The 14,621-nt window shown below is 45.8% G+C and overlaps 2 protein-coding genes across 2 annotated transcripts; one reads left to right on the forward strand and one right to left on the reverse strand.

Moving 5' to 3' along the window:
• Positions 1-2,300: 2,300 nt before the first annotated feature.
• Positions 2,301-7,360, reverse strand: nsun5 (NOP2/Sun RNA methyltransferase 5). Its single transcript, XM_035385471.1, has 10 exons — positions 7,153-7,360; positions 6,605-6,724; positions 6,301-6,472; positions 6,029-6,137; positions 5,728-5,866; positions 5,499-5,614; positions 5,064-5,242; positions 4,139-4,343; positions 3,606-3,791; positions 2,301-3,336 (listed from the first exon to the last, which is right to left on the reverse strand). The coding sequence occupies exons 1-10, from the start codon at positions 7,243-7,245 to the stop codon at positions 3,198-3,200; spliced, it is 1,458 nt and encodes a 485-aa protein (XP_035241362.1). The 5' UTR covers positions 7,246-7,360; the 3' UTR covers positions 2,301-3,197.
• Positions 7,361-7,448: 88 nt separating this feature from the next.
• On the forward strand, positions 7,449-13,508 carry LOC118209801 (B-cell CLL/lymphoma 7 protein family member B-A-like). The gene is made up of 6 exons (XM_035385472.1): positions 7,449-8,463; positions 9,160-9,235; positions 9,508-9,610; positions 10,331-10,495; positions 11,046-11,131; positions 12,017-13,508. The coding sequence occupies exons 1-6, from the start codon at positions 8,372-8,374 to the stop codon at positions 12,101-12,103; spliced, it is 609 nt and encodes a 202-aa protein (XP_035241363.1). The 5' UTR covers positions 7,449-8,371; the 3' UTR covers positions 12,104-13,508.
• The last annotated feature ends 1,113 nt before the right edge of the window (positions 13,509-14,621 follow it).

The raw sequence follows: 14,621 nt of genomic DNA on the forward strand, positions 1-14,621 counted from the left end.
ACGCACACACACACACACACCCCCAGACATGCACTCAGACACACACACACACCCACACATGAACTCAGACACACACACACACCCACACATGAACTCACACACACCCACACATGCACTCAGACACACACACACACACAGTCCCCCCCCATACACACACGCACGCACACACACACACACACCCCCAGACATGCACTCAGACACACACACACACCCACACATGAACTCACACACACCCACACATGCACTCAGACACACACACACACACACAGTCCCCCCCCATACACACACATACACATACACTCACACTCAGACACACACACACACACACAGTCCCCCCCCATACACACACATACACATACACTCACACATAGCCCCCCCCACACACACACCCACACACAGTCCCCCCCATATATGCACGCACGCACACACACAGCCTCCTCCCTGCCCTCTCCAGTCCCGCTATGAGCTGCTTCTCTTTTCTACCTCTTTCTGTCCCAGCTTCCCCCTGCCGCTAAATTGTGTGCAACCGCTAACTGCTTCCCCCTGCCGCTAAATTGTGTGCAACCGCTAACGGCTTCCCCCTGCCGCTGAAGTGTGTGCAACCGCTAACGGCTTCCCCCTGCCGCTAAAGTGTGTGCAACCGCTAACGGCTTCCCCCTGCCGCTAAAGTGTGTGCAACCGCTAACGGCTTCCCCCCCATCCACTTTGCTAGCCCCCGTAGATTTTTGCAAGCGTTTAGCATCTTCTGCTCAGTGCTGCCACCCTCTGGACAGTAGCGTGCACTGCACTGGACTGAGCACTGTTGCCCCGGACAGTAGTAAGGAAAAGGCAACTCTGTCACAGTCCCATCATACGTACTCATTCTCTGAGTTTTCTCACTGCTTGTCCCCCTAATCGAGTACTACTCTATACGAAAGTGATGTTTGATTTTGTTCTGTTTTTTTGTTTTAATTTTGTTGTTTGTTCGTTTGTGTGCCTCAGAGAGTCCGGTTTGGAGGAAATGGTGTGATGAATGGCGGCACGTTGGTAGTGCCGGACATGTGGATCTCCTGCCAGGGGGCGGGGTTTCAGGGGCGGGGCGGGCGGGATGTGGCAATCCTGGGTGGAGATGAATCCAACTTGAGTGAATTTTTAATTTGTACTTTGGTTAAGTCCAAGGTTTTTTTTTTTTTTGGTTTTTTTTACTATTTAATGTTAAAACTTCTTAAAGAATGTTTTTTGGGTGCATGAATAAATTTGATTCTGCAGCTACTGAGTTAAACGACTCAAGACTGGTCACAAGCTGGAGTGGGGGAGTGGAGGGGGGGGGAGAGGACAGTTTGTAAAATAAACAGTATTTCCTTTTAGTGAGAAATTTTAACTTTTTTTTTTTAATTTACTGACATAGTAGAATGATTTGGAGTTGATATTAGATATGCTGTTTTGTACATACTCTTACGGATAATAAGTGTTGTTGGTGTTAATGTCTGTGGTTAAAATGTGCTCCAGCTTGTGTTTCTGTGGCTGGGTTGAGTAGCTGACTGGACTGTGTGAGTGAGCTAGGGGGTGATTGCCTGAATGCAGGCAACAGATATTCAAATTATTTAAATGAGCTGAAAAATCACAGCTATATTTTTGTATTAAAGCAGTTTGCTATTTTGAATTCCTTCAAGCTTGGCTCACTGAGGCAAATATGTTTACAAAAAAGATAGCTTTGTTTTTTATTGTTTGTTTTTTTGTTTTATCTTTTCCAGAATGATTGTTTGTTTTTGGAATTTTCTTTACTTAGCTGCAGAAGGTGAAATAAAGAAGGAAAAATGTCTGGCTGGTAGATGTTGCTGCTTTTAATGTGGATGAGTTCTGGGTCTGTAGTTTTCATATTACTGCAGTCAGGTCTGTCTGGCTAGAGAGGGGCGTGGCCTTCCTCAGCTGTGTGCTCTGATTGGTTGGCCTTTCTTGGGGAGTGTTGAAGCCACGCCTCTCGCGTGTGACCGCTTCATGTGTCAACCGTACGGCACTCAAATGCACAGCTGGCGGTGTCCAAAGCAGTGTGGAAACGCATCGCCATGGAAATGACTGATTTGGATATGGGAGGGGTCTGAGCTCGGGAGTTCAAAGGTCACCCGTGTCTGCAGAGCGCTCGTTTGCTTGTTCACGCTGACCAGTTCGCAACCTTCAGCAACCTGGCATGCAACACGGCCGCTTCAGATCATACAACTGTGTGCGCACGTTAGCCATGCATTCTACTCTTTCGCTCGGGAAACTGGACTCGGTACGCACGCATGCAGTCACCACGCAGAGCCAGAGCTGACCGCAGGAGCTGGAGAAATGAGCCCAACCTCTTTAATTAGCTTTGTGGTTTTTATTACAGTATATCCAGTGGAAATTCCCAGGATTCCCCAAATCGCGTTGTCCTGGCGCACAGGGTTGCGGATTTCTCAGTGAGGGAGGCGTTGGCTGGGGATGGACGGCAGGAGCCAAAATGCCACATGACATCTGTAGCTTGATCATCACATTTATTTCCCCTCAAACGAGCCATTACAGACAGGAAATTTCAAATGTATTTAAGTATGAAAATTGGATGCTTTTGTAGTTGATGTATGCTCTGTTTTTCCCCATACTGATGTCTCTGGGGTGCTCATGCCAAACTGCTTCTGCTTTTCATGGTTTTGGAACTTTGGATGGTAGATCACAAAGGCCTCTACTCCACCAGAGTCCCTTGTGGGAGAAAAACAAACAGTTTGACTGTGGAAGGCTGTTTATAAATGAGTACAAGAGTGTTGGAAGTATTGACTGGTGTGTGAGAGTGTGTGACAGTGAGAGAGAAAACAGACTGATTTAGGGACCAGACTTCTGTTCTGTGTCACTTAAAATGAATGAAGCAACTCCGATTGTTTTTAAATTTTTACAGAAATACAGACCCACTGAATGCCGTTTTAACTCTTTTGACTAGGGATGTGGTGAAGTCCGAGATGACTGATCTGTGTGTGCGTGTGCGTGTGTGTCTACGCTGGTGCGTTTCCACGGCTGATCGTTCCCCTGCTGGACTCTGGGAAAGTGTGAGTGTCCGGACTGGAGCAGTGTGTAATGTAACGCGTGCTCTCCTCCCTCTGTTCACACCAGTGTCTGGAGTTTAAATGGGTTTCAATAAAAACGTCACCATTACACCTCCTGGCCTGCTCTGCTTGGATTGCTTGGGAAGATCAGCCATGTTGTCCTCAGCTTTGGGTTCTGTTTTTCTTTTTTTTGTTCTTCCTCTTCCTCTTGGTCGTCAGGTTCTCTGGCTGCGTCTCCATGGCGCCGGGGTCCCGTACCTCGTTGTCACCGGTGACTTGGGGTTTGGCACTGATTGGAGGGCTGAGAAGGACAATGACCAATCACGTTACAGGTTACCTGGCCTCACCTGTCAGGCTCATAATCTTATGGCAATGTAAGAAGTACTATTTTCTTGTTACTCAGCACTTAACCATGTAATCAAATTGGTCATTATATGGTTAACTCACCTAATTGGATTTACAGGGTCTGAATTGGCTTCTGATTTTAGGAAAGTATAAATAAGCAGCCTCTCCCTGTGTGTGTGGGACCAGCACTGGGCACCTCAGCTGGGTAGTCTGACAGTGACTCACCTGATTAGCAAAGGCGTTTCCGGAACCTTCTCCTCTTCCTCCTCCTCTTCCTCCTCCCCCTCGGGACGGCGCTCCAGGACGGCCACGAAGAAGCCGTGGGTGAGAGTGGTGCCCGGGCTGGCCCGCAGGCACTGGGGCAGGGGGGGCAGCCCCCGCTCGGGCCAGCCTGGCAGGAGGGGAACCAGCCTGTGCGGGAGGGGGGGACAGAGGAGCCGAGGTCAGACACGGGAGTGGCCATTTGCAGTGCCTCCTACTCCTACCACATTCATAAACTCTTCAATGACTTTTCAGTGACGGTGTTAAAAAATAAATGTAATGTTACTCATGATGTGGGACTTTGCAACACCAAGCTGCTGAGCCAGAAACGAGGATGTATTTCTCTCACGACAGCGAGATCTGATCTTAACGTTTCATTTCTCAGCAGGAGTGGCGTCCCCCTGCCCTGCCCCCCGCCCCCCCCCCCCCACGCTGAGTTACCTGTAGCCCTGGTTGTGCCCCACCCCCCCACCCCCCCACCCCCCACCCCGAGTTACCTGTAGCCCCGGTTGTGCTGCAGGCAGGCAGACACCACCTCCTCGTTCTCCTGCGTGTGTATGGAGCAGGTGGAGTAGGCCAGGCGGCGGAGGGAGGGGAAGCGGAGGGCGTGGTTTAGGCAGCGCAGCTGGAACGCGGCCAGGGCCTGCAGACGCCCCGCCCCCTCCTGGGGCTCCGAGCAGCCGTCCCGCAGACACACCATCCCTGAGGTGCGCGCAGACACACACACTATCACTATCACTGAGGAGTGAGCACGCACGCACACACACACACTACCACTATCACTGAGGAGTGTGAGCCCACACACACACTATCACTGAGGAGTGAGCACACACGCGCGCACACACACAGTCACTCACCATCCGTGAGGAGTGTGCGCGCACACACACACACACACACTATCACTGAGGAGTGAGCAGGCACGCGCGCACACACACACGACCACTATCACTGAGGAGTGTGAGCACGCACACACACACACACATAGTCACTCACCATCCCAGAGGAGCACGTTCACACACACACACACACACAATCACTGAGGAGTGTGAGTGTGTGGGCACACAAGACACACACCACGGTGTGGTGTGGCACAGTGGGTAAGGAACTGCGCTTGTAACCGAAAGGTCGCAGGTTCGAATCCCGGGTAAGGACACTGCCGTTGTACCCTTGAGCAAGGTACTTAACCTGCATTGCTTCAGTATATATCCAGCTGTATAAATGGATACAATGTAAAGTGCTATGTAAAAGTTGTGTAAGTCGCTCTGGATAAGAGCGTCTGCTAAAATGCCTGTAATGTAATGTAACACCATCCCTGAGGTGACACACACACACACCCCCTTTCACTGAGCGGCACACACACACACACCCAAGCTTCACACACATTACCATTTAAGCCTGAGCCCTAAAGCTCCTGTGCCCTACCTGAGCCACTGCAGGACGGGTCCAGCAGGATGTACTCCACCCTGCTGTACTCTGGGCTCTCTGGGTCCACCTTCAGGAAGTCCTGATTGGCCAGCTGCTGACATGTGACACCGGCCCGCAGCAGAAGAGTGCTCATGGTGGACAGGCGTTTCGCATCCAGGTCAAACGCAAACAGCTTCCTGTTTAGTAGGACAAGGGGGGGGGGGGGGGGTCAGCTCACTGACAAGCAGCTGAGAGGTGTGGGGGTACAGGGATCCCCAAACCGTAGTGTCTGTCTGTTTTCTCGTTTCAGCATTTAAATGCTTAAGTCTGTTACACTCCAGGCCTCCATGACTCCAAGACTTAGATCCCTGAGCTGAAGAGTTTAAGTATTTCAAACAAGCATTTGACCCAGCTTCACACTGAAAGTAACCAGGATACGACCGCAGTCCGTACCCCTTGTTGCGCATGATGGCGGCCAGGTGGCTGGTCTTGTTGCCGGGGGCGGCGCAGGCGTCCAAAACCTGTGCCCCTGCAGGGGGGTTCAGGAGGTACGCAGGGAGACAGCTGGCCTGCAGGGACACAGGAAGAAAAAAAAGGGCTAAAGTATTTTGAATTAAAATGGCTGACGCAGGTCCACGGCCACTGAAGCACATTCATTTTGGGGCTGCGTACAGATTCGCACCTTGTCTTGCAGGATGATGTGTCCGGCTTGGTACAGGAAGTGATCGTGGAAGTCCGTTTTGGGAGGGAACACAAGGAGATCGGGGAGGTGCAGGTCCAAGATGAACGTTTTCCCAGACAAGGTCCGCAGATCTTCCATCCTGCGGAATCAACAACACAGCAGCCGTTGCTACACAGGTAAACCCGGTCATACATCTTAAAATGACAGTTAAGTATAAAATTGGCACACCAATAGCATGTGCTGCCGACTGTGTCCCAAGGTGGAATTTGAATATGAGACGACACAGACATTAAATGCTCACCTGCCAGCCTGCCCATGATAGTTGAATCCTTCTCTCTTCAGATAGTCGATGACATCTTCCACAGTGGTCTTCAGTGTGTTCACGCGCACGTATCGTGGCAACTGATTGCCTGTGGAATAGACAGGGACAGACCCATTCAAATTATGCATCCTTACCCGATGATATATCTACAGTTATCCTGTGGACTTTTACGATCTTTTGAATCTGCAGAGGTAGTAGCGTGGTGGATCACTACTCTGCAGTGCCCACGCATGTAGCTGTGACCGGCTTACCCTCGATCTGGCCGCTGCTCGTGGACAGCAGGTCCTGGTTGCGGCTGACCTTTTTCTTGATCTTCATGCGGGCTAGTTCGGACTGCAGCCGCGAGCGATGCTTCGTCATCATCGCTTTCCAGCTCCCGCCGCACTTCAGTCCCTGCCCAATCAGCAGGTCGTACACCAGAACCTTTGAACGGACCGATGCAAAAACAGCCGTTTACGCACGCACTGCAGTGACAACGCAAATGTATTTTTTTACTTGAAGCATACTGGACTATATCCAATATTCTATAAAGGTACGAATAAGTCTTAAAGTTACTTTCGCCAAGTTCATTCTGAGTTTGGTGTCCTTGAGCAGTTTGGTCGCCGTGATGATGTCTTGAAGCACGGCGGAGAATTTCTGCGCCTCACAGACCAAGGCAAAGAGCTGCTTGATGTTCTGCGACGAAAACATATCAAAACGTACCGTTACGTTGGTTAATAGCTACAGTCTCCCGAAAGTACGTTAACGGCAGAGTGGAATTAGTTATTTTGCTATATAGTAAAGGCATTTGGATTTGAGATAAATATGACTCAAAAGTACAGACAATCAGTTTTTATTTCCTGGTATTTACACGTGTATATGGTTTTACCACTTTACAGAAACCACTGTTTTTCTGTTGAGTCCTCCTATTTAACATCACATCGCACTTGGCGCTCGTTTGATTTTACATGTTTATTGTCAGGAAGCGCAATGAGTGCTCAGATCATCATAGCCGTTTTTACAGTAAACACCGATCCCGTTCTCGTGTTTAGAGTCGTTTTAATTATCTTGAACAAATATCTCTCGCAAGCTGCGAGTATGTATCAAAACGAGCACTGCCTCACCTGAAATTTACTGTCGTACACCAATGTCTTAACAGCTCCCTCCTTGCGCTCCACTTTGTCCAGTATCTCAGCCGCTTTTAAATATAACGCCATAGTGCATTACCTAGATGTACGTCTACGTCTAAATTCAGTCTTGACGTGTAACGCTATTGCTGGCAACCCAAAGAAACTACTAACGCATGGCATGCCAGCACCATCTATTAAATCACTTTACGGACTGCTGCAAACATAACTTCATTTACGACACGTCGGTTAGCGTTGGCAGTGTATCATATGAATCGGTATGATATACTAAGGTCTCGCCGCGCTGAAATATACTCATTTCGAACAGCCACGGATTAGATAAATAATTCAAATAAGGATTACCGACCCACCGAAAAATAGTAACATGAATATCTCACGTGAAATAACTTCCGTTCGATGTCATTTGTTTGTTGGGTTGATGATTTATCGATATTCTCCAACTAATGAGTTGTAAAGAAGATTGAAAAGAACACACAACCTTTATCAAACGTGCAACTAGGTCTTCTGCATTCAGCGTTTTTTTAAAGCCCTTTCCTAGGTTTGACAGTGGATGGAGGGTTTTCATAGAGAAACGATCTATTGTGATTTGGAAGGTGCAGAATTGGACATTCCTGAATAGTATAGCCAGGCACAGTGAAGCTTAAATGGGCTTATATAACCTATATGGGTAAACATCTTTAGACACAGTAAGCCTGTATTTAATGTAAAATATGTGCCTGTTAACAATTCTACAATTCTAAATTAAGTCAATTCTACAGTTCCCAATACGGAGAATGATTTGATTTCCATCGTAAGCTCATTGTTATTGTGCTTAAAAAAATTAACAAGTTTGTGAATTGAACTCAAGCCATTACTTGAATAATATTTGTCAATTGCTGTGTGGACGACCATGGCATACATAAGAATTTGGAGTTTTATTTAGTAGAACAAAATATCATGTGCTGAAAAGAAATTGATGAAATTATATCGAAAATATCAAGTGTCCTGAAATAATACATGTGAAAAATACCCAATCTGACTGATTATAACATTGACTAAACAGCATTGAAATCATCGGATATAAATACAGGGCGTTCTCTCGGGCAGGAAAAAAAAGTGTCGCGAGATTATGAGTACAAATATTGTGACCGATTCGGGGAAGGAGCCGGAAAAGAAGGCGAGAAAGAAGTATTGAAAGTTACTACCAAGGTTCAAAATGTCTGGACGCTCAGTTCGAGCGGAGACTCGCAGCCGCGCTAAAGATGACATCAAGAAAGTCATGGCAGCCATCGATAGGGTTCGTAGATGGTAAGTGAAAACTGGTATATAATTTGTTTTAGACGAATCTAATCTGAACATTTCTGAAACAAACTTTCGTGTGGCAGTGCTCCTGCGAATACAGAATGACACAAGATCTAGCCAATAGTGAAAGGGTTCAGCTGGTCGTCCAATCAACCGGTGGTTTGTTGGTAAGAGGGTGTACCTAAAAAACGACTGTGAAAGGCTGATTGGAAGGTTTCCCCGTAGCAAAGGCGTGTCCATCTGTCAATTGTTGTGCAACTAACTACTACCAAAAATATTTCTCTGACATTATGGCGATGAACTTTAGAGGCTCATTAACTATTCACTATATCGTGATCACCGGTTACCACAACTTTCACTGAGACAATTGCCAACAAATAACAGTGGAAGATAGCTTGACGGTTGAAAATATTGTTAATCTTTACTTGCTTAGTATTATACTATTGCTCATGGATAGGGTAGCGCTGTCGGATTAAAAACACAGGAAGCTAATTACTACCAGTCCTTAATCTTTTGTACACATTAACTGTTGCAGCCAGCTGCACTTCTCTATCCTATATATGTGTTGTCCCATAACAGTGAGCTATAATTTGTGCAATTGAGCAAGGATGGTTTCAAAACTATGATGTCCCATGGACGTTCCTTGGAAGCTTGTGACCTTTGGCAGTTACCCCAGGAAGAAAACATTTTCTTTGTTCACAGGGAGAAGAAATGGGTGACTGTAGGAGACACATCTTTGCGGATATTTAAGTGGGTGCCAGTGGTGGACAGCAAAGAGGTAGGACATATGTCATTATAGTGGACAGTCTGCCAGTGACGTTGGACTACATACATTTTGATTATGTTTTTCATACACAATCACAGTTCAGAAGCACTGGAGTAGACGTGTTGATTAATCTATAACACAATAAACACAATAACTTGCTATCAGTGCCCAAAAAAATTGATTGTGGAAAATGTTTGTGATCAACAAATGTGACATTAAGCAGATCTCAGTGAGATCTCAGGAGGTTCATGCTCTCTGTTCCCCTGTTTCTTTTTCATCCGCAGAAAGACAGGAGCAAGGTTGGTGTGGGAGGAGCGAGAGAGCTGAAGAACTTTTCCACAAACAAGGTCTCGGAAAAAGCTCGCTCAGTCCTGCTGGACTTTCAGGGTAGGAAAACGCATCCATTTAACGACCCACTCGTCTCACGAGGAAGTGGTGCTAATGAGATTAATGATCAGGTGAACTTAGTGAAAATGAGGATTCTGTTACTCTACATTTACATTCACACATTGAGCAGATGCCTTTATTCAGAGTGATCTATAAAGCTTATATGAGATTAGATTCTTTATTGTCCTTCCAAGGGAAATTTGACAGCACAGTCCATACAGTGCACATGCCTCAATACAATGCAACAGCACAATATTAACATAAATAAATAGTAAGACATAAATAAATACAGGTATACATCTGTAATTCACAGATTGTTCAGTGGGTTCACACACACACCGAATATACAACAGGAAAAAACACATGACATTAACAAATTATTCCATTCAGTGGCACAAAGGGAATAAACCTCCTTTTGAAGCAAACTTTATTTCACGTTATGTTTAATATATATATATATTTTTTTTAACATACAGTCCATTTATACTACTGGATATTTTACTGAAGAAATTCAGGCCAAGTAACTTGCTCAAGGATAAAGCAGCCATGTCTGACCTGGGAATTGCACCCGCAACCTCTGAGTGACAAGCACACAATTCCCTAACCACTGCACTTACAAGCACACAGTATCCTAACCACTGCACTAACAAGCACACAGTATCCTAACCTTTGCAGTACACTACATTGTCACCCTGCCTCATTGCTGTTGTTTTGCTCCAGATGAGAACAGCAACCAGAGCTCCCTGTCGGACGCCTACCAGCCCAAAGTGGACAGCAGCAGCAGCTCCAGCCCCCAGCCCAGTGAGCCCGTCAGCCCCGCCCACATCTCCGACTTCCGAACCGACGACTCCCAGCCCCCCACCCTGGGGCAGGAGAGCTTAGCGGGTAAGGGCACTGCACAGCGCCAGGGCCCGAAATCATAAAACCAGACGAGATAAGAACTTTATTAATCCCAGAGGGAAATGACGAGACACCACACACCATCACTGATAGGCACAGATTATAGAAAATGCAGAAATGAATGAAGAGGGGGGAAAAAAGCACAGATTCCCAAATACTTGATATCAATCAATCAAACTTTATTTATAAAGCGTTTCCGACAGCAGGTGCAACTCAATGTGCTGTACATAAAAAGACAGAAAAAAACAGGGTGATTGAAGGATATATAATAAAAAAAACATTTAAGCTAAGCTTAGGACAAAACTAAAATCAAGATAAAAATTAGGGTAAACGGCAGCAGTAGAGAAAGTGGTGCAACGACAAACACAGCAGGCAAAAAAGGTCGGATGAATAACAGAGTAAATAGTTTAAAATAAATAAAAACATTTTTTTAAATATATGTACAACGTATTGTGCAAACAGCATGTATAATATAAGAATAATAAGTCGGTTAGATTTCATATGATGGTGGTGGCGGTGCCGTTTTGTTTCTCAGACTCAGAGACGTCGATGCCGATCTCCGCCGATGCCGATGAGCCTCCGACGCTGATTAAAGAGGACTCGCTGGCTCTCGCTGTCCAGGTAAAGCACACCTGTCTGCTTCCGCTCCACCTGCCTCTCTCTCGCTGGCCAGGTAAAGCACACCTTCCTGCCTCTTCCTCGCTGGCCAGGTAAAGCACACCTTCCTGCCTCTCCCTCGCTGGCCAGGTAAAGCACACCTTCCTGCCTCTCCCTCGCTGGCCAGGTAAAGCACACCTTCCTGCCTCTCTCTCGATGGCCAGGTAAAGCACACCTTCCTGCCTCTCTCTCGCTGGCCAGGTAAAGCACACCTTCCTGCCTCTCCCTCGCTGGCCAGGTAAAGCACACCTTCCTGCCTCTCCCTCGCTGGCCAGGTAAAGCACACCTTCCTGCCTCTCCCTCGCTGGCCAGGTAAAGCACACCTTCCTGCCTCTCCCTCGCTGGCCAGGTAAAGCACACCTTCCTGCCTCTCCCTCGCTGGCCAGGTAAAGCACACCTTCCTGCCTCTCCCCCGCTGGCCAGGTAAAGCACACCTTCCTGCCTCTCCCTCGCTGGCCAGGTAAAGCACACCTTCCTGCCTCTCCCCCGCTGGCCAGGTAAAGCACACCTCCTGCCTCTCCCTCGCTGGCCAGGTAAAGCACACCTTCCTGCCTCTCCCTCGCTGGCCAGGTAAAGCACACCTTCCTGCCTCTCCCTCGCTGGCCAGGTAAAGCACACCTTCCTGCTACCGCTCTACCTGCCTCTCCCTCGCTATATAATATTCATTATTTCAAATGAATATTCAGGCAATTTGAATATTATCTAATGTTCGCATCACAATGTGTTTCATCAGAGAAAAACGGTTTCACTCTTGGTCCGTTAGCTGTACAGTAGCAAAGCACTGCTGATTCATCTTTAGCTCAGAAACGCGAGCGTGGATTCTGTGCTCTCAACCGCGCTGGTTTTCAGGAGGAAGAGGACTGTTCTGGAGGCCCACCGTTAAAGAGAGTCTGTACGGATGAGAGCTCGGTCCTGCAGACCACGCCCCTGAGCTAGCCCACAATGCACTTCACCCGGCCCCAGAGTGCACTGCCGTCTCTGCGGTTCCGCTCCCTTCGGCCGCGACGGACACGCCCAGGACCACGCCTCAGTATTCTCCTGCGTTTGAAGTATTTTTTTGAAGTGTTTTTTTGTTTTCATTTGTGTGAATGTTTTTTTTTTTTCTGTTGCCGCCAAACCTTTGGGCGCGATATCACACTCACAGGATAACTGTTACCCGAGTGAGCCATATTGTATTAGGGAGGCAGTCCAGCCCTAAACTTCGCATAAACAAATGTAAGGCACATGTTTAAGCTTGTCTTGTAAATTTCTATGACTGGAAATTAATATGCGTGTATTTAAACGATAGCTTTATATGTTGGGTTTGTATGGCCTGTAATGCATTTGCCAAGTGCCTAGAGTACTTAAAGGCTTTTTTTACAAGTAGATGAAAAACCATCATGCCCTGTTTTGTCATTAATTATTTTTATTTTTGTTTCAGCCAAGCCAAATATGAATTTGGAATACGTTTTAATCTTTTTTTGTCAACGGGATATTTAACATTTGAACGAATACTGCTTTCTGTGTGCGGAGTAATTCCTATAGGTACATTCTGCTCAGTGTTGAACCATAAGAGTCTTTCAAATGGAGCAAATAAATTGTGGTTTCATATGTACAGTATATATAGTAGTTGAAATTGTGTGGAGTTTTTCTTGAAGTGACAGTTCATTCAGGTACACTTTAGTTCACTTGAGTAGTCCAGTCTTTCTTTGGATTTGTTTTGGGTCTGATGGTTTTTTGCGCTAACTTGTGTTCCCATTTAAAAGACATCTAAGAGTTTTGATTTTTCTTGTATTTTTGACAGATCTTGAAAGTGCTTTTCTCTATATTATTTTCAGTGTTCTCATACTGATCTCAGCGTTAAGAACAGTATATATTTTTTTCTGCAATACCACTGTTTTACATGAAATTATAATGTAGAGTTTCTTGTGAGGATAAATTGTTTCAATTAACAGTTTGCTTTTAGTGTGCACACTGAAAGCGATTTTCAATGCTTTATTTTTTATTTTTTTGGCAGTAGGGAATTGGAACATGTAAGTTATTAAACAATTTTGTGTTATTGGTGATATTTTATATGATGAAATGTGCTGTACCTTGCAGTTTCTTTAAAAAAGTATTTTGAATTTAATTCTTTTCATAATTTATGGAAGAGTGGCTTTACGTTTTTTAAAGGTTTTTCAGTGAAAGAGCCGGTCAGTTCCCACTTGCATCCACATATTTGGGTATTCTTAAATTACCTTAATCTACCAACAATGGTTTACAGATTTTCTGTGTTGAGAACACACTTTTAAAAATGCCTCTGTCGTTTTATTTGATTTGGATGTCAAAGGGGTTTTGTTAATAAACAACTTTTTTTCATAAACGAGTTTGTTACAATGCTTTCTAGACGAAATTTGGCAAAAGCTTTGTTTAGAGTGGCATATAAAATTGGATTAAAATTCTGTGTGTTTACATGAGCTCAGTGAGTGGAGAAGGTCATGTTTGTAAGAAATGAGCATGTCTGGTCATTGTCTTTTTTTCCTGTGGCAATCAAAGACCTGAAAAAGTACCAGGCTCTCCGTGGGGTGTGCCCTACCTGCACATACCTTGGTGGACGGCACACAAACCATCCCAAAAAGCTGTCTACAGTTGCCTTTTAAGTGAGGGCTGTTTGCGTATCAATGTAAAATTTCATAAATTGTGATTCTAGATTATTTTATTGGAATGTGAGTCCATTACAGCTCAGTGCATTTTTACACTCGAACCTTGAGCCTGTCCCACATGTTATGTCCTGACTGGTCATAGATTCCCCTTCAGTCTCTCTCCATAGTCCCGGGGCCAGCGATAGAAACACACTGGGCACAGCGAGACCTGTTTCACTGTTCAGAGTATTAAACGAACCTTTACTGCACAAAAGCCGAGTGACACTTTTTTAAAAACAACAAAAAAAATGTTTGCAAGACAAAGCAGCTTCTTTCTCTTACCTGCCCAGCCTCTCTGTAATTTCCAGGGAATTGAGAAGTTCGCTATGTACCAAGGCACAAATTACTGTCTTTTGGTCATCATGGCCAGCAGCAGCTTGCATTATGAAAATGTTTAAGATTAATCAGCATATTATATAACCAGCTTCATGTGAATTTGCGCACTCTGGGGCTCTGCTTCAGTTAGCTTTAGCGGGCTTTTGTCGTAACATGGTGGACTTCTCAGATTTGTCTGCTCAAGCAGGAAGTGTGTAAGGAAAACACAGTAGCATGCACACTAATTCAATGAAACGATCAGAATCCGTTAAACAGTATCAATTCAGTCAGTGCTACTCTCCTGTGGATCTCAAACGTTTTGCTCAGGGAGAACCTCTGGAATCCTTCTATTGATTATTTTATGGCGCTTCCAGTCTGGGGTTACCCAGAATGCACTGCGCATTAGCCAGAGCTGTAGTTCCAGGTGCTTTCCGTATACGGCCTGGCCGTCTTACAGGACTGGAGACTGCTGTGGCCAG

Source organism: Anguilla anguilla, chromosome 12 (genome assembly GCF_013347855.1).
Source record: "Anguilla anguilla isolate fAngAng1 chromosome 12, fAngAng1.pri, whole genome shotgun sequence".
Taxonomy (NCBI): domain Eukaryota; kingdom Metazoa; phylum Chordata; class Actinopteri; order Anguilliformes; family Anguillidae; genus Anguilla; species Anguilla anguilla.

Excerpts from the sequence above, each read along its gene's own strand:
- nsun5 (XM_035385471.1), bottom strand. The coding sequence starts at position 7,245 with ATGGCGTTATATTTAAAAGCGGCTGAGATACTGGACAAAGTGGAGCGC. Across the intron at positions 6,138-6,300 it reads GAGCAGCGGCCAGATCGAGG|GCAATCAGTTGCCACGATAC; the intron begins GTAAGCCGGTCA and ends TCTATTCCACAG. Across the intron at positions 3,792-4,138 it reads CAGCACAACCGGGGCTACAG|GCTGGTTCCCCTCCTGCCAG; the intron begins GTAACTCGGGGT and ends CCTCCCGCACAG.
- LOC118209801 (XM_035385472.1), top strand. The coding sequence starts at position 8,372 with ATGTCTGGACGCTCAGTTCGAGCGGAGACTCGCAGCCGCGCTAAAGAT. Across the intron at positions 8,464-9,159 it reads ATCGATAGGGTTCGTAGATG|GGAGAAGAAATGGGTGACTG; the intron begins GTAAGTGAAAAC and ends CTTTGTTCACAG. Across the intron at positions 11,132-12,016 it reads CGCTGGCTCTCGCTGTCCAG|GAGGAAGAGGACTGTTCTGG; the intron begins GTAAAGCACACC and ends GCTGGTTTTCAG.